Source organism: Ictalurus punctatus, chromosome 27, assembly GCF_001660625.3.
Source record: "Ictalurus punctatus breed USDA103 chromosome 27, Coco_2.0, whole genome shotgun sequence".
In the NCBI taxonomy this organism is placed as follows: Eukaryota; Metazoa; Chordata; class Actinopteri; order Siluriformes; family Ictaluridae; genus Ictalurus; species Ictalurus punctatus.
This window is the reverse complement of record NC_030442.2, coordinates 989,961-1,010,611: the sequence shown is the minus strand read 5'-3', so window position 1 is coordinate 1,010,611 and position 20,651 is coordinate 989,961. Positions and strand designations below refer to the sequence as shown.

The 20,651-nt window shown below is 40.2% G+C and overlaps 1 protein-coding gene across 1 annotated transcript in view; it reads right to left on the bottom strand.

The window, feature by feature from the left end:
* Positions 1-12,265, bottom strand: part of nhsb (Nance-Horan syndrome b (congenital cataracts and dental anomalies)) — a 57,042-nt gene extending 44,777 nt beyond the window's left edge. Inside the window, exon 1 of the mRNA XM_053676589.1 lies at positions 11,719-12,265. Within this exon, the coding sequence (XP_053532564.1) occupies positions 11,719-11,998 (280 nt within the window). The 5' untranslated portion in view covers positions 11,999-12,265. The remainder of the gene's footprint in view (positions 1-11,718) is intronic.
* Between the last annotated feature and the right edge of the window lie 8,386 nt (positions 12,266-20,651).

Below are 20,651 nucleotides of genomic sequence, written 5' to 3'. Positions count from 1 at the left end.
TCGCTGACAAATTTTGTGGTGTTATTTGAAGTGTTTTTTGATTCATTTTGGACGTCTCTATTTTTATTTGTTATGTGGAGTGTTACTTTTTGTTTCTGTCTGGATGTAAATCTTTTATTTACTTTAATATTTATTAATAGTTAATGTATATTACTATTTATATATTCATTTATTTTATGTACAGTACATTTTCATGGTACAGTCAGTACTGTTTATTTTTGTAGTAAATTCCAATCGGCAGGTACCGCCCAACTTAAAATCCACTATCAGTCGACCTGTAGTGACAACTGACTGTTAGCATTCAGCTAGTTTGTATGAGCAGAGTTCTTATCATGCTACATAACATCTGTGAGCTTAGGAATAAAGCTGTTTTTAGTTAGCCTTAGCTACCTAAAGTTTTCCCACATTACTTGGTTGAATATATATCTTCTTTTTTTTCGGCTATGGTGTAAATTTTCCTCTCCTCACGACCTTTTCTTTCTGGGGCGTGTATAAGGCCTTTCCATCATGCAAGCAAGCATCTCTACGACAAGCCTTGTTGAGAACCTTGATGTGTCTCCAGTGCAAATCAAAGGGCATTAAACATTAAAAGTACCGTCAAAGCCAGAAGCCGTATGAAAGTAGGGCACACAGACAGCTAAGAGGCAGAAAAACTGTCGACGCTACTCGGCTCTCTCTACTGTTTTATTCAGGGATGTATTAAATATGTAAAATTATTGTACATGCATGTTCAAAGATTCATGATTTATGAAGAAAAAAAAAAAAATCGTGTTAAATTTGCAACCTGACTCTCCTATATTTGTCCAGGCACGTTTTTAAGATCAAGGTAATGAGAGATCGGTGTTAAAATGCCAGACAAGGTGATACGTTCAGACACCAAAGAGCCAGTGAGGTTTCATGGTGAAAGATAAGGTAATGGAAAGTCAGCAAAGCTAGTCATATTCCTCGGGGGTGAGACAACACCTGCCACTAACCCCTAAATCACACATCATGTCACCAAGTGGGCATGCTGGGAAGTTTTATAGGCGTGCTTTTAGGATGAGGGTTTTTAGGGCTTCCCTTGTGCTCTCACTCTGCTAAAGTGATGGAAGATGGGACGTCACTTTCTGGAGGATCTACCATGGGCTAGAGTGTTCTCCCAGATCCATTTGTTTATCTTTGTCTAGACCCAGTAAAACACGGGTGTGTTGTAATTCCCATCCCTCAATCCATCTTGGTCTCCACCTTGTTTGGTGGACTGAACAGTCAAATCATTTATTTTTTATTCTGCCAAACAATTAACTGTTATATTCTCTGACAGTTATTCAATCAAAACTTTACAACAACAAGACACTTTTTTCCACCATGAAGCTTTATACTCAACTTTCTATATATATATATATATATATATATATATATATATATATATATATATATATAATATATATGTGTATATGTATATATGTGTATATATATATATATATATATATATATATATATATATATATATATATATATATATATATATATATATATATGTATATGTATGTATATATGTATATATATATATTGTGTAATAATGTTTTAAGCATTTTTTATTTTATTTAAATTTTTTAAATGTGATTTTTAGTCAGTCACATGACCTCTGCAGGTTTTTTTTTTTTTTTTGCAATCCCACGAATGCACCTATGTACATAGTTTGAATTTTTTGTGAGTTTATTTTAATATAAATACACATTTTCTTAAAACTGAGGTGAACCTCATTGAAGTTATGAATAAATTAAGATAATATACGGTATATTGTCCGTTTCATAATTATTGTTAAAAAAAACCAAACTAAACCACAGTAAAAGCTGTTAGCCTGGATAAATCTGATGTCTACTGAAAAGAAAATTAGAATTAAATGCTAAACGGTGCAAAAAAAAAAGAAAAAGAAACGAAAAGCCAAAGAATCATAAACTATTTGGTGATGGTAAGCTAAGCAGTAAGACAAAGACCACAGAGATTAATATCAGCAACCCCCTTCCTAACTTCAGGCCCAGGTGTGTTCCTGTGTTAATCTCCTCATATGCATCTGGCTGTTAGAAAAACAAAAGAAGGGAATGGCAGTGACCCCGCTGTCCTGACTAATTATTCATGAGGGTGGACCCTAAACTCTCCGTCATCACGCGGACGTTTGAGTGACGGCGCCACATTTATTCATCGTATTTCACTGAGACACACTGCTGAGGCCATTATAAACACGAGGGAAGAAAAAGAAGTAGAGTAGAGAGGTGCAGAAAGACAGACTGTTACTCCTTTTTTTTTTTTTTTTTATATATGCAGATCTCCGTATTTTTTAATTATTCTGAACTGGTGTCTAAATACCCAGAGTGATTTTATTGAATTTCATTACCCCTTTCGAAGCATTTTGTATGGAAATGTAATGGCAATTAATTGGACAGTAGTTTATTCTTACTGGGATTCCCAGGAAATAATTGGGAGGCGTTACGGGTAAAGACTCTGCCTTAGTAAGAAAAAAAAAGGACTATTTATGTAGCTGATTTGCACAACAGGAGGAAACGCCCGAGAGTTTTAAAAAAAAAAAAAACGATGTAGATGTTGGCCCTTTGGACAAAAGTAACGTAGTTATTCGCCAAAGGAATAACAGTCAGTCCAGGATGCAGACATTTCTTCCACCAATTTGACTGATTTGTGTTACACTATAACGCCAAAGGCTTGTGGGCACCATGACACTCATATCTGCTGTTTGAACATCCCACTCCAGATTTACTTCCTGCTTTGCTGTTATAATATCCTTCACTCTTCTGCGAAGGCTTTCCACTAGATTTTGGAATGTGGCTGTGGGGATTTGCTCATTCAACCACAAGAGCGTTCGTGAGGTCACGCACTGAGGAAGTCTGGGGTGAAGTTGAAGTTCCAGTTTATCCCAAAAGTGTTGAGTGGGTTTGAGGTGCGGGATCTGTACAGGAGCTCTTTCACTCCAAACATGGCAAACCATGTCTTCATGGAGATCGCTTTGTGCACAAAGGCACTGTCATGCTGGAACAGCTTTCGGCTTCACCGTTCCAGTAATGGGAAATTGTAGTGCTACAGCATACAAAGACATTCTTTACAACTGTGTGGTTCCCAAAAACAGTTTGGGGATAATGGCTAAGCCAATTTCAGAGCAAATAGTTTTTATGCATTTAATTCTTTAAAATCAAAAGGAAAACAGCCTTCTTTATAATTAGGAGCATATATTCCTTCACACGTGTAGGTATTTAAATAAGTCGTGTTAAATAATGGTAGCCAAGCTAGCTATCTAAGCTCAACAATATCAGTCAACTATTTTTAATAATACGCAGGTATGTCGTGATCACGTCCAACATGTGATCAATCGGGCAGCTGCACACGTCGAAATCTGCAACACACGTTGGGTTGAGACTGCACCGTAAGAGTTGCCTCTCAGCACTTCCTGTGATGTCTCATGATGGATAGCTTGAGAGGAAGTTGTTTAACACTCATTTCCACCACATTGTCTTAACCCCGTTGTTAGGCCAAAACGCACCTCAGGGCAAACATTGCAGTGAGGATCTCTTCATGACCGTTTGAACCGATCCATCTGGCGGTGTCAGAAACGGTAATAAATAAAAAGTCTGCCCTAACATCAACAGCATGTCTCAGAGGAGTTCATCACAATGAGCCTGTAATTACAAGTCTACCGAGGTTCGATGAGAAATGTCTAGGGTGAAATTCTACGGTGGATCCTGACGATTTCAACCTTCAACTCTACTTTTCCATCAATTCTGCAAACTCTCTCTGCAAGGACTTGGCAGTATTTCCTGAAACGTTTGATTCCTCTTACACCACAGCAATTACATTAAAAAAAAAAAAAATTCTTACAGAACACATCTTATTCATTGTTAGCTAGATTCAAGTTCATTCCTGTTATCACTTATACACATTATAGCAGCTATAAACAGCCATTTCCGTCTTTATTTTTTTCTTTCTTGAAGTTAACAAGACAGAAAAGTCTAGCTCGTCATTGCTGAGAAACTGAAAGGTGGAAAACCCTCTACCTGCTACATAAATCCTACATATACATCTCCTTAAACTAAACCTTTTCTGTGCTTCTTAAAGGCTGTGTGTGTGTGTGTGTGTGTGTAGCGAAAAAGCACTTATGCTGTAAGACCAGAGGCTGGCCAATCGGAGCTCCACGATGCTATCCAAAACAACAAGGATGATGTTTTACCCACCGTGCCTTCACTTCCAGGTCACTGGAGGCCCGTGGATGATGATGATCATCAGAATGGCACGCTGCTTTTCTGTTAGCTCGAGTAAGAAGCGTGATGTGTGCACTGAGTGCTGTTTGCTTGTCCACAAGCACTAGTATGTGCCTCTATATTTGTTTGTGTGAAGCTGGCCTAATAAACCAACAGGACAATGAATTTCGCTGCAGGGCCACTCTGAGCTGAGCAAGAGTGAGGAGGGGGGGTGCAGCAGTGAGGCCTGGTAAAAGGTCTGGCCACATCTCCCTAAGGTTTCTATTACTAAGCAGACACAGTGTTGAGGACATGGCATTTACATGGCACACAAGCTGGCAAGCACACAAGCTGGCAAGCCAGTCCCTCCATTACACGTTACACATTACACACTGTGGAGTTCGTGCTGTTACGCTGGAGTACTGAATCTCCAGCATCAGTTCTATGCTAGAGTTTTACAGTCAACGCATGTATCATGTGGTTGGGGGTCTATATTTCTGAAGAGTCAAGATCTGACAGGAATGCTGCTTGACTGTTTGTCGTGTTGCGTCATGAACACTTTAAAAAACAAATTTTTTATTTTTTTTTACAGTTTTGAGAAAATCTCAATCTTATGATGAAAACGTGTAGGACCGCCCTCGTCAGCATGTCACAGTGTAGCTCTCTCACAGATAATACGTTACTGTATTTGTTTCAGTAAATGTGTCCGATTCTATGCCTGCACAAACCGCTATACTTCTCATACAGTGGTTCGTCTCGGTGGCTGTGTTCGCCAGATTTGAGATGGATTGAATTACAGCTCTAAATGTGAGACGGAAGATCGTGGCGTAGTTGGTGCCGGGTGATTTTGTCGCTCGTCATCTGAAAGTTCAATAGTCCAGTATTATCTGAGAAGAACAAGCATCAGCCCAACTAATAGATGAAGAACTTAAAAAGGAGGTACGTCTGTCGTTTCCTGAAGCTTGAAGTTGAATCGAAGTTGAATGTTTAATAATATTTTGTAATCATGTTCTCACTTCGACAGTGTTACGCTTTTTCTTGTTCTCATCTTTTGTGATAGTTCTGTTCAATCTCACACAGCAGTCATGTATCGATGAGAATTTTTTCATCAGTTTTAGAGAAACCGTAATATATCGTGAGATATGTCATTTAATAATATTTGGGATATAATAATTAATTAACATAGGGATATAATATTTGGGCTAATGTCCGATCTAAATGTAATCTCTGCAGCAGAGTCTTTGTTAAGCATCAACACATTTACATATAAAAAAATTCAGACATACTCTGCTCTCATGGATATCAAACAATTGCAAACAAAACAGGTTTATCAAAAAAAATTAAATATGTTTGTTAAATATAGGTGTGCAACAATTATTAGCACCCTTATGAATTCCTATGAGAAAAATATATTTGAAGTATATTCCCATTGATATTTTAAAAACCTTTAAGGACACCTGGGTGACTAGGAACAGGAAATTGTTCAACCATGACTTCCTGTTTCACAGGGGTATAAATATGAGGTAACACACAGGCCAAATTCCCTTAGTCATTCATAACAATGGGTAAGAGGAAGGAATATCGCTGTGATGTGCAGCAAAAGGTTGTTGAGCTTCACACAACTACAATCTGAAGTCACCGACATCACCACAAGCTGTTTGGAAGGGTTTCAAGAAAAAAGCCTCTACTCTCATCCAAAAACAAACTCGAGCGTCTTCAGTGTGCAGACACTACTGGAACTTCAAATGGGATCGGGTTCTACGGTCAGATGAAACCAGAATAGAGCTTTTTGGTAATAAACACAGAGGTGGTTTTGGAGCACACAGAGAGGGAGCCGTATGGAAAAGTACCTCATGCCCACGGTTAAATATGGAGGAGGATCTTTAATGTTTTGGGCTGTTTTTCTGCAGAGGACCTGGACATTTTGTTAGGATACATGGCATCATGGACTCTCAAATATCAACAGATATTAAATGAAACCTGACTGCCTCTGCCAGAAAGCTTCAAATGTGCCGTGGTTGGATCTTCCAGCAGGACGATGATCCAAAACATCATCAAAATCAACACAGAAATGGTTTACTGACCACAAAATCAAGCTCCTGCCCTGACCATCCCAGTCCCCTGACCTGAACCCCATAGAAAACCTGTGGGGTGAACTGAAGAGGAGAGTCCACCAGCGTGGACCTGAAATGTGAAGGATCTGGAGAGATTCTGTGTGCAGGAACGCTCTCAGATCCCTCGCCATGTATTCTCCAACCTCATCAGCGTTATAGGAAAAGACTCGGAGCTGTTATCTCGGCAAAGGGACGTAGCACAAAGTATTGACTAAAAGGGTGCCAATAATTGTTGCACACCTATATTTAACAAAGATATTTTTTTTTATAAACCTGTGTTTTGTTTGCAATTGTTTGATATCCATCTGAGCAGAGTATTTTCGTGATTTTTTTTTTTGTAACAAAAGATTAAACAGTAAAGACAAATTTTTCACAGCCTTCTCTGCTCATATTTACCCAGGGTGCCAATATTAGTGGAGGGCGCTGTATCCTAATTTCTGTAAAACTGCTTTGTGACAATACCTACAAATTACAGTTACCAAAAAAATGAAACGGAATTTAATATATCAGATCGAGCTTCAGTAAAGTCTAGATGAATTCGACTGCACTGTCACTGCGAGACATGAGTAGACTCGGGTCTCATTCCCAAAACCTTGCATTAGCAGGTGTAAGCATTTCAGTTATAAACAATGACACACTGGTGCTAAGCGAAACAAATCAGTGGCGCTTCTTTAGATACTGCGTGAAACCGGACTTTTTATGAATCATTATCAAAAAAAAAAAAAAAACTGAACCCATACTAATTACATGGATGCAGCTCCTTTCTAAAATTCTGCTTAGATTCAAAGGAACCGAAATCTGAACCACTGCACATGGAGATGTTTTTTTTTTTTTTTTCAATTTACTGTGTAATTAAATTGTTTTGTACAAGTTTGTACAACTACATAAATAAACAGTCTAATATCTGCCAATTATTTTCATTACTACTAATGATTTTATAATATTTCATAAATGATTCACCTGACACAAGAATATCGAAATCTGAAGCTTTACCCCAGTGACTTTTCTTTTGCCTTGGAGTGCAACATCAGCAAGGACTGCAGCTAGTCAAAGATGCCGAGACAGAAAAAGTACCTACGGAAAGGTACTTTGATGAAGGTGCAAGCCTAACGTTCTGCTTCGTCATCCGTTCCCAAAGTACCATAATCATCTTAGCTTCAAACGCACTATAGCCTCAGGCTAAACCACACATCCTGAGCACTTACACACCTGTGCAATTACCGCCCTTCTGTACAGGACCGTGAGCAGGACTGTAATCTCTTTGGGAATGATGGATGAACCCATGTCTGATTTAGACCAGACGGGGGGTAGAATTCTTGATTCTGATTGGTCAGCACGTGTTGATTAGTGTTCTAGAACAGCAGCAGCAGTCGTCCCAGTTCACAGCCCAAAGCTTCCATCATTTGAAGTGTCTTTTCCACCCACATATTTCCACCTTAAGAAAAATGCGTGTAACTACTAATATGATGAAGTTTCCTGTGCTGCAACGTCTATTTAAAAATTATGGAAGGAGTCTCCAAGGTCAGAGCTTTTACTTTAGGTTTTCGGACACACAGGAAAGAGTGTTTTTGCGAGTGGGGGGGCGGGGGTTCTGTCGTTTTTTTATTCCTTATGTGTTTCATATGATATGAAATATCTTGCTTTACATTACGTTCCCACCATTTGTCTAAGTTCCTGAGGTCCAAGTCAAGTCTCAAGTCTTGGTTCTGTTTTGAACAATAGTTCTTTCTGCTAGTTCTTGTAATGAACTAGTGTATGAGGCTAGATCAGTGTTGAAATATTAAAACTGATCACGTCTACAGAATGTCTTGTTCATTTATTCAAAATCGTCTAATAAAGCACACACGGTTTTTACATAAATCGCTAATTTCATTTTCATACACAATTAAAAAAAAACTATTATTTTCAAGCTATCATATTTGATCCGAGAGTTCTCCCTAGAATTAATCTACCTAGAATTACAAGAAAACAGAACATTCAGGAAAGATATTACTTTATTTATTTTTTTTTTTCGGTCATTTAGTACTTAGACCTAAACAAAAATTCAGAGCTCTATCATCTAATAAGACTTTTCATATTTATGAAATATGGTAAACAACAATGAATAAAAATTTCATTTGGAATTTTTAAGCATTTTTAACATTTAAGCTGGCAGTTTACTTTGCTTTGTTTAGGACCAAACTACATCTAGAGTGTTAGAATTTTTAAAAAAAAAAAAAACATCATCCAGTATTTGAGCTACAGTTACTGTTAATAACGTTTTATCTAAGCATCGTTACTACCAAAGTGTGCATTACTGTGTACGTAAAACATCAGTGAACATGCCATTACGTTACATGAACAATGATGTAAAAATATATCTTTATAGAACTCTGTGAGCTCTCTGTAGAAACACACCGTTTCAATACACGTAACAAGTGTTTGCACCAACAGATACTGATTGTAGCGTGAAGCTAATTTCTACGTTTAGAAGTGGACTATTTGACTGGGAATAATGCGTCTGCCATCTAAATTACAGCTTCACTAAGCCAAGCGTTTTTTTTTTTTTTTAAAACCTCAATCTCAGCCTGGAGACCATACATTTCAGTGTGTTTATTTTGACTGCAAAACGCAGCAGGCTCACAAAAACGCCTAGTCCGTCTCCTCTTATTAGACGCTCGCATGGGATATTATACACCAACCCACATAAACGCCAACACACACGTCCCGGGACCACACACTGGCTCTCGTTTTTCGTAGCGTGTTTGCACAAGCTTACGTCGGACTTTCGTTAGCGATTAATCAAACCGGCTCGGGTCAGGCCCGACCCCACACCTCGAACATGTCGACACGCTCGTCATATCAACACGCCGCTCGAGGCAGCAGCAGAACGGTACGTTTCACGTATCTGTTATGGGGATTTCGAATTCGGATAAGTACGGAATCCAGCACAGTGGCTGACGTGACAGAGTATATTTTACAATAACAGCACGTCACAACGTGTTTTATTCTCCTTATACCCCAGTGATTTTCCAACAATTTCAATTAAATCAACTTTCTGCTTTACCATATCAATGATTTATACATCTTTCTTTGTTAAATAACATTGTTTTTTTTTTTTTTCTGGAGCGTCTGGCATCCAAGTCCCTGTGAATCAGCTGTTAAAATAGAAACGATAACGTATTAGAACGCGTACATTAATATAAACCCTTATGATCTGAATTACAGCTGGCGCTACGGTCAGAGCTTCTGTCACAGAAAATTAATCAACACCTTCCGACCAATCAGATTCTCCTATTTCTCCTCTCCTATTTTTCACAGCACCAAAATAGAAATGTAAAAAGAAGGATTTTCGGCCATGTTGTATTTTTTTTCTTCTTTTCCTCTCACGCTACTCATGATATCACTCACAGAAGGATTCTGCAAGTCCGAGTTTATTCTTTGAGTTTCAAGATAGCTCGAGGCAATCCGTTTGATCCTGCACAAGTTCAGGGAGATCTTGTCATATTGAATCAAGTCAAGTTTGAAATCACTTCCTTCCCTCAAGATGATTGCGTTGACATTCAGCATTCTTAGGGTGCGTCTCAATCAGCTCCCTAGTTCAGTAGCCGGGGCGCTGATCGGGAAGTCGGCCATTTTAAGTCCATCTCAATCGCAAAATCCTTCCGGTGCACTGGGACGTTCGCTCCCTAAAAAAATCCCACGATGCACGGCATAAACCAGGGAGCATCGACGCTCACTATGTTCCCGGACTGGAAATGACGTCATATTTTCTAAATCCTCGACAAAAATGGCAGACAAACTCTCAGCCGACTTCGTTTACAAACGTAAGTATTTTGTTATAGTTGTTGTAGCGCTCAAACTGTTAGTACGAAATCATGTATCCGGACACTGAGTCATCAGTGTCTCAACGTGTAGTGAGCCAGGTCCTTACCAGTGCCCGGACTCGTGTACATGATATACCGATTCACGACCTAGGGAGCTGATTGAGACGCAGCCGGAGATTAGACCCATGTGTGAAATGGTGGTCCTGGAACCGTAATTATAAACTAGGAGGCTTTCGGTGGCTGTTTGGCTACCTGACCTAAGAACAACCTTTAGACCAAAGCTCATGGCTGACATGACCTTTGCCCCTGTGGAGAGACACTCAGACTCTCACCAGCCAAACTGGGCTTGGGGAGGGGTGCAGCGACAAGGCCAGCCAGTCTGCCGGTGTTATCTCAGTCCTGCTGAAGCTCTCTGGGGGACTTTCAACAAAGAGAACCCACGCTGTGCTCTCTGGTGCATACCAAAAGCAGACACGCTCTCTCAGCGAAGATGGCTTAAGCATGGCCAGGCCACGCATAATAAGCCTGGTTAAAGTACATGAAAGTTTATGAACGATATTCTGGCACTGTCTTGTTGCCCTAATCCATTGACGTTCACTATTAGTGCTCATAGCGTTTGTTTTTGATGTGATGTCTCTTTGGTTTGCATCCCCCTACAGGAGATGAGGGGTCAGCCTGAGTGGGTGGAGGGAGCACGAAAAAGAGGACTCATTTCCCTTTTGATCAGACCCTACACGGAAAAATAAAGAGAGAGATTATTCTCTCGTTTGACCTACATGGCTTAATCTTTCCCTGTCCAAATCAGTTCGCTCATGTCGCTCTGAGACCGCAGGCTGCTTGACAACGAAAACCCATGGTCACATACCACAGAGTGCAGATGATTTCCAGCCAGCAACTGGAGTGCTGGATGCACCGCTCCTCCGTCTGCACCTGAGCATCTTCTTGCAATCACAGAAATACAGCCCTCTCTGAAAATCCCCTTCCAGCCCGAGTGCCAGATGTGAATTAAACAAGAGCGCCTACTGCATAAACATGCCCATGTATTACAATGATGTACCTCATCCTGCATATAAACTTCCTACATTATTGAGCTTAAGGCCACATACAATTTAGATGAAAAGGCTCTACGGATATAAAACGAATGAAGCCTGGAATGTGTTTTTTTTTTTTTTTTTTTTTTTTTTTTGCAGTGCATGCACACGGAACATTTTCCTATTAATATTAAACCCAGAGCAGCCATGGCGCACCTCCCTCACCCTGAAACCTCCGAGAACAATCAGCACCACTTACTCGGGACCACGGCGACGTGTAAAAATCGACAAATCCATTAGAGCGCGACTGTTTAGTGGCAGTTTGGATCATGGGGAGGCGAACGCGCAACTGGGGCGCGACGCAGGTGCTGGTTACGCATGCAGGCGTGTGATACATGATAATGTGGAAGTCTGGGGGGGGTGGGGGTGTTCAAGGGCTCACCTATACCTTAAGGACATATTATTATAATTATTATTATTATTATTATTATGAACATATTGCAAGGTAGAAGATAGGAGTCGATGCGGGAGAGAGTCTACTTACGCACGGCTTCCAGTTTGGGGTCGAGCGCCGCTGCTGTCTGCTGCATTTGGCCTATTTTGCCTTGCAGCAGGCGCACGCGCTGGCTCGTGGCGACGACGTCGTCCTCGAGCTCCTGGAAGATGGAGCACGCGTGCCTGGCCAGGTCGGCGAGCTGGCGGAGGCTGCGCGCGAGCGCCACGTTGCTGATGGAGCGCAGGTCCTCGAAGAGCAAGCCGTCATCGTTGGGCACGGCGTGCCTGCACAGCAGCTGCGGCTCCACGATCCGTTTGGCGAACGGCATTTTTTGCAAATCCGAAACCGATCTGCACTCCTTCCCACCAGAACCACCACCAGAACCAGCACCAGAACCAGCTGCAAACTAATCCGAGGAGGGGGAAATGTTAAAAAACAGCGCTGAAAATTTAAGCCAAACTCCATGGATCCACCATCCGGGCCTCCATAGCTTCTCCCATCTCACTTCATCATATCGGGATGGAGTGCGCTGGAGGCGGCGGTCCCCCCCCACCCCAGTGAAAGTCTCCTCTCTCCTCCTCCTCCTGATCCTGATTCTTCCTGCACGCTTTCGCTGAGCTGCTGTCCTTTTCCCTTTTTTTTTCTTTTTTTTTTTTCTTCCATCCAACGATTTGGAGGGGTTTTAAAGGAGAGAGAGAAAACGCGGGATGGAGTCTCTGGGAGAGAAACTGCACCTGCGCAGACCTGCATTAAAGCACACAACCAATTACATCAGACCTAAAAACCCCTGCTGAAAGAAATACAGATAAATAAATAATGGGAACCCGCATATCAATTGTAATGGTTATAATGGGAACTGTATTGGTTTTAATGGACTCTGTAATGGTGGTCAGGGTCGGGGCTTCGATTCCCACCGTGGCCCTGTGTGTGCGGAGTTTGCATGTTCTCCCCGTGCTGTGGGGGTTTCCTCCGGGTACTCCGGTTTCCTCCCCCAGTCCAAACACATGCATGGTAGTCTGACTGGCGTGTCCAAAGTGTCCGTAGTGTATGAATGGGTGTGTGACTGTGTGTGTGTGATTGTGCCCTGCGATGGATCGGCACCCTGTCCAGGGTGTACCCCGCCTTGTGCCCCATGCTCCTTGGGATAGGCTCCAGGTTCCCCGTGACCCTGAAGAAAAGATAAGTGGTATAGAAGAGGGATGGATGGATGTAATGGTGCCTGTGGGTCTCTACAGGTAATTTCTTGCCTTCTATTGGTGGCATGTTATGTCTAGTGGATACCATTAAGTTCTGATAATAGTTTTAATGATTAGCTGATGGTTTGTACTGGTATTTGTAGTGGAAACCATTAGAATTTCTTTGGTTTTTGATTGTTTTTTTTTTTTCCCCCAGCAGGGACGTTTCTTCTAAGGGCTCTTTTCACACTTATTACTCCGACTGCTGAAAGTAATACCTTTTGCTCTGTTTGCTATTTGTTTTTGGGTAACGCCCTGTGTTTCCAAAGAAGTGCTGTGGCACTGTTCGGTACTGTAGCTAGCCAAGCGCACAACACATAGTCGTTTAATTAAACGACATAATGGTCGAGGAAAATACGCCGCAGTATGTAGCGACAAACACATTCATGCTACAGTACATCTTCACACCCCTTCATTAAATAGAAGTTATTCGCTACAATAATATTTCAAACGTGGACACACCCTTATGAAACGACCAAACTTAGTAGGCTAACCTACCTCTACTCTCAGCGACTATCTGTAAATCTGAAATCAGCTACTGACGAACAAACTCGGATACATGTGAACCGTTCACTGCTTGCTAGCTAATGTAACCACTGAAATGTAAGTAGATAGCTAGCTAGCTAGCTAAGCGCAAGTAAGTAAGAAAACGACATAACCATCGTGATGAATACGGCCAGTATGTAGCTACGAGCGATCACATGTAACAGTACAAATAGTACAGTACATCCTCGCACCAACATTTTGTGTGTGCAACCAACATTGTTGTTGTTGTTGTTGTTGTTGTTGTTGTTGTTGTTTTTAACATTCCTAGCATCCAGAACACATGGCATTTCAGCAGTACTGCAGCTTTGTTCTTTGGCTTGGAAAAACATTTCAGAATATTAGACACAAAGTCATAAAATCATTTAGAATGTTAAAGACAGTCACGTGGTATTAGTCCATTGTTGAGGAAAAGTACAAAATAAAGACAACCTTTGACAACATGTGCTTGAATGACTCAGTTTTCAGGCGTGTAAATTAAAAGATGGCACTCACACATACATTAGACACATGGTATAAAGGCAGGACAGCATTTAAATTTATTAATTATTTTTTTGCTACAGGCTTAGTGGGAAGTGTACATAAGGACTTTCTCTTCTTTTTTTTTTATTTTACTTTTTTAGATAAGTCTTTATGGTGTCTTTTGTTCCGGAGATTGTTTGTGCTTAGGGGCAAGCATCATGCTTTAAAAGTGCAAGTTAAGCTAAATGAACTTTTCCCAAGAACAGGCTCAATGGTGAAATGATTAAACCCAAACACAAGAGAAAGCTTGTGACCTTGAGTAAACCTTGAACTTTGGAAAATACTTGACAAACTGACACGGAACATAATGCGTGTAAAGTCATTTTAAACAAGGCGTGCTGAAGTGTCAGATATTTCCCAGTGACAACAGCGGCATCTGCTGGTACTGCAGTGCTACTGCAACTGCTTTCCAGGTGCTGATGTGAAATCAGAATAAGAGGATGAAAAAATAAAGTGCACAGTGGTGGCATGCGGAATCTTAAGTATGAATAAGTTCACTGTTTGAGGTCAAATATATTTATCACTACAATCTACTGGTACTATTCTATACTCTGTTTTATACCGTAACTGCTTACATTCAGTAATACACGTGAAACGTGAAACACCTAGAGCATATCTTTGTTAAATATAGGTGTTAAACAATTATTGGCACCCTTTTAGTCAATACTTTGTGCTAGCTCCCTTTGCCAAGATAACAGCTCTGAGTCTTCTCCTATAACGCTGATGAGGTTGGAGAATACATGGCGAGGGATCTGAGAGCGTTCCTCCATACAGAACCTCTCCAGATCCTTCACATTTCGAGGTCCACGCTGGTGGACTCTCCTCTTCAGTTCACCCCACAGGTTTTCTATGGGGTTCAGGTCAGGGGACTGGGATGGTCAGGGCAGGACCTTGATTTTGTGGTCAGTAAAACATTTCTGTGTTGATGTTGATGATGTTTTGGATCATTGTCCTGCTGGAAGATCCAACCACGGCCCATTTGAATCTTTCTGTCAGAGGCAGTCAGGTTTTCATTTAATATCTGTTGATATTTGATAGAGTCCATGATGCCATGTGTCCTAACAAAATGTCCAGATCCTCTGCAGAAAAACAGCCCAAAACATTAAAGATCCTCCTCCATATTTAACCGTGGACATGAGGAACTTTTCCATACGGCTACCTCTCTGTGTGCTCCAAAACCTCTTCTGTGTTTATTACCAAAAAGCTGTAGTTTGTATACCCCTGTGAAACAGGAAGTCATGGTTGAACAATTTCCTGTTCCTAGTCACCCAGGTGTACTAAAAAAAAAAAAAGTAAACTATGAAATCATAGTGGTAACAATAATTGTTGCACACCAATATTTAACAAAGATATTTTTTGATAAACCTGTGTTGTGTTTGTAATTGTTTAATATCCATGAGAGCAGACTATTTTACTGATTTTTTTTTTAAGCAAAAGATCAAAAGATTAAACAATAAAGACAGTTTTTTTCACAGCCTTCTTTGCTCATATTAACCAAGGGCACCAATATTAGTGGAGTGCGCTGTAAAACAATAAGAATCAGACTTTATTGGCTGGGTGAATTAGAATATACATGGAATCCAACTCCGTCTTGTTCTTATCTGTCTTGTTGTGCTTGTAGATATTACACATTACAGTAAGATAACAGCGACAAGAACACAGGCAACATGGGTAATATGAAACAAGTTTGCTATGAACAGAAGTGGAGACTATATACAGCTATTGCACTGTGAGTGAAGAAGAAGAATAGTGCGCCGAGGAGAAAGATAAATATGGCACACAAAAGTTATTGCTTTGTGTAAACACTACACATTGCTGTCAGTGTTATAGTCATGATATTTCTAAAGATGCGGCAGGAAATTTCTCAGCCACACTCTAGTATAAAGTGTTGCAATACAGCACCCCCTCCTGGTGATTTATTAAATCCCCACATTCTTGCAATATGATATGCAGATTGATTTTAAATTCCTTCCTTCACATGTATTGTCCGTTAAACCCATATTCCAATCTAAAATGGTAAACTAAATGACTTGTTTTCTGAATTTACTCTTTAAATTCTGTCTAGAGCTGGAATATGATGTTTTAGAATCTTACCTTACAAGCGGAAATTTTGCTGTATATTTTGACCGTCTGTTCGACCTGGAAGAAAGGACAAGTGGATGACAACCACCTAGAAATAGCAACTTCTCACAGACTGTAAAATACCTCAATTATGAGTGTGGTGAAAGAACCGGAAATGCAGAAACCCTGGAAGTGTTTGTGTAATCAGCCCATTGAGGTTATCCTCCTGTCTGATGTCATTTCTACGAGGTCGTCATCTGCATGGCAAAACCTGCGGCTGCTCATGGCCGAGCACGCAGCGATCCAATGATGCCATCTTTCCGACGTCTTTTAAGCTATTTTGCCTGCGTTTTCCATATATATTCCATATATCAGTGATTATAAATACCTTGGTGTCCACCTCAAAAACAGGCTGTTTACAAGAAGAGTATGAGCAGACACTAGTTCCTGTGCAAACGTAGATCCTTCGATGTATACCAAATTGCTGGAGACCTTCTAAAAGGTCTGTGGTTGCAAGTACAATATTCTTGCAATCAGTCGGGGGAGCAGCATCAGAGCTGGCGAGGCATCTGCTGCAAACTGGACACCCTGGAGGTGGTGGTAGAAAAGCGGATGGTGGACAAAATTGAGAGGATCCTGGTCAATAGCAAACACTGCTTCCATGCCACACAGGCCAAACAGCAGAGCTTCTTCTCCAGTAGATTATGGCAGCTTCACTGTAACAAGGAAAGGAGAGAAAGAATCCAAAGAAGTCATTCTTGCCCACTGCAGTCCGACTCTACAATGAGCCTACAGTGAGGTTTGGGACATCGGAGATGATGGACATGTCTACTGATTTTGCATACCCAATTACTACACTGTGCACATTCTTACACACACACTGCCACTTTACTTATGACGACTGTGCATTTCTATACACACTCTACCACAGCTGCTCATCACACATGTCTAATGTACAGTTTTAAGCCTGCCAACCTGTAATATATTTTATACAGTTAATCTTAGTCTGTAAATCACTTGGACAGCTACTTATATGTATATTTTAATTCCCTCTTTATTGTCAGTTTATTGTGTATTTTGAAAGTCTTGTGAACTGTTAAGACGTTGTGGCTTTTGTTGTGGCTGTTGTGACACCAATTTTTCCCCCTGGGGATCTATAAAGTACTCTCTAACGATCTATTCGCTTTTCACGTTCTCATATCGCCCTCTGCTGGTGACCTTTGGGTGTGTGTGTGGGTGAAACTAGTTTTAAAAAGGGTGGCTTTATTATATTTTAATTTCTAAGTAATTATATTACTTATAAGAATGAAAAATGAGAGAAAATCTGAAAATTCAGGATTTGGATATTTATTATATATGAAACAATCCGTGATTGTTTTGCTGAAATAAAATGAAAAACAAACAAACCAAAAAGGATTTGAGTTGAATCTCATATTCTATAAGCTTAAAGTTTGGTGTCATTTACATAAAACCTGTATTTTTCTGATTTGAAATTTGTATTTAAGGTTGTGGGTTTTTTTTTTTTTTTAAATTAATTTATTTATTTTATCTCAATATAATAACCCGTAACTTAGGAATTAAGTAACAAATCTTAGTCTGAGGAAGTTCAAAACAAAGAATTCAAATATATGAAATTCATATACTTCTAAGCTCCATAAGGTGTAACAGTATTATATGTAGATATCCAGATTAATATTAAGATTAAGGTTATCAAAATTATATAAGCACTTGCACTGATAATGAATCGTTATTTATAACAATACAAACTGTACAGACTAAAGTATCACATTTATAGACGTGTAATCAGGATTGCTATCAGGATTATTTAGAGTGATACTAAGCTTCTCCTAGCGCATGTAAATACACGGTTAATGTTTCCTGAGCTGCTCAGGAACAAAAAAAAGTCACTTCAGGTGTCTTGGAGAAAGAACAAATCGGTAATGACTCTGTATGTGTAACTGTAATGTATTAAGAGAACTAGCCAGCTGATGGGAACGCCAGTGCTAGTGACGAAACTGGGAAATCATGTGATCTCACTGACGTTGACGGACATGGTTGTTGGTGCCAGAGTTTATACAGAAAACTTCCATTGATCCGTACTTCTACTGGCAGAAAGGCCTTGTTGATGAGAGAACGGCCAGACCGGTTTGAACTGACCGAGATTATGGTAATTGACCATGCTCAGCGGAATAGCATCTCAGAACGCATACCATATGGAACATCGAGGTGGCTCGGGTTCCACTTTTGTCTACCATGAACAGGAACGTGAGGCTACAGTGGCCACAATGAAACTAGACAGTTTCAAGATGGAAAATGAGCATGTTTTCCCACGTAATGATGAAAGTCACTGAGATCACATTTTCCACCTGTTTCTAGAAACAACAATAAAGGAAGTGGGCTTTCATAGTAAAAGTTCTGTTTCTCTTTCTAGAGTGCTAGTTAGGGACCAGATGGGGGAATTCTTTGGAAATTTTAAATATTGCATCATCTTTTTCATCATTTTTGTGCAGAATATAGGATAGTACCAGATGTTATGTCTAAATCATGTTTTTACACAATGGACACACACACACACACACACACACACACACAAAAAAACATTAATAAAGCCAATGACTCAGCAAAAAGCGCACAGTTTTAATCATTCAACTTATTTATGAGTTTAGTCTTGAAGTTTCTGTGCTGTTTAATGTAGGTTTCTTTTTCTGGAGCTGGCTGTTCAGTCCTCAGACTACAACTTGTCCTAATAGTTCATTACTCACAGACAGGTGGGACTTGTTCGTAAACATTATTATCACGTACACGTATCAGGAACGCTGTGACCTAGCTAAGACCTTTCATCACGTCTTGGTGTTTTGCGTTATCACATGGATAACTTCAGCTTAAAAGTACATGCACTTCTTGTAATAGAAATAATCCACACAAATAAGATAACAAAATAAAGAGCTTTATTTATTTATTTATTTTTAAAAATACTGACATAAAATCTCTCGCAATATCTGAGTATATTATAGGCTAAGTTTGGCAGTGTATTTTACTGTGAACAAACGCAGCCAATGGAAACCACCTTCCTGTTTTATGTGAAAAGTGACAACCGGTGACTCAAACCGGAAAAAGTCAGCTTCTCAGTTGTAAGCTTGATTTAATATTCTTGGTACGTCTGTGACCCATTTTACACTGGGTGGTTTTTAGTAAATGTCATGGTCTCACCCGAGTATTTTGAAACGTCTATCTGCTTTGATTTGTGCACTCTTCAGCCCGGATGAACTAAAACAGGTATTATGACCTGTATCTAAGTTTTAGTGATGGGAAAGTTTACCAAGAATATACCTCAATATCTCAAAAACATCAGAAAGAGTAAAACTATGACGAAGGTCGTATTATTAAAGTTTTGGTTGGTTTCATATTACATACTGACACACCTCAATAGGCAACGTCATTTAAACAAACAAACACGTAAAGACAGAACATGTACCGAGCATATAATATTTTATGGGATACCATAAGGATGGAACCAGGGACCCTGGAGTTTTAAACATGAGGGTGTAATAAGTAGCAAGAGTTTTGCTATTGTCTGTTCAAAGAAAATGGTGGCAAACACTGATGAAGTTTTTAATCTACACCAATCACCAATCATTTACCTGGGGAAGAGATGTCACCAGGATGCACTTTGGGAAGAAGGCGAGCTGGTGGAGGGAGTGTGATGCTCTGGGCAATGTTCTGTTAGGAAACCTTAGATTGTGCCATTCATGTGACTGTTACTGTGACACGTAAAACCTACCTAAAGATTATTGCAGACCAAGTACACCTCTTCATGGTAACGGTATTCCCTAACATCACTGGCCTCTTTCAACAGGATAATGCGTCCTGCCGCTGTTAAAAACGGTTTGTTAGAACGGTTTGAGGAACATGATAAAGAGTTCAAGGTGTTGACTTGTCCTCCAAATTCCCCAGATCTCAATCCGATCGAGCATCTGTGAGACGTGCCATGGAGGCCCCACCTCGCAACTTACAAGACGTAAAGGATCTGCTGCTAACATCTTAGTGCTAGATACCAAGCACACCTTCAGAGTTCTCGTGGAGTCCATGCCTCGATGGGTCCGAACTGTTTTAGCCGCAGGGGGCGACTCTCTCCAGACTCATGCTGAACTCTGCTACTCATTAGGCCTAATTTGTTACACCTGGGTTTATCTCTATTTAAACAGCCTTAGACTAAGTCAGTCTTGAGCCAGTGTTACATGTTGCCGGCTGCAAGCTAGGTCTGTGTAGTTTTCTGTGTAGTTTTGTGCTTTTCTTTTTTCCCCCTTTATTGTTGCTCTTTTTACCAGTAAAGACTCTATTGTGGATCGCCTCTGCCTCTTCTCTTGGATTCGTTACTTGGGGACTAGCTCTGTCAGTACACTCAGTGACTGTACATGAGACCAGGCCTCCGACCTACTGGCAAACAACTTTCTGCAAGAAGATTTTCACTTCTCAAACAGAGTTTATGCCCAAGTTTGACCTTTCCACGAGTGGTGAACTCACACTCTGAGTTATAATCCCACATCAAAAGGTCTCAGGGTTTCTCAGGTTGTTTCAGGGAGCCTTTCCAATCAACAATACAAACAAAAAAGGTTTTCA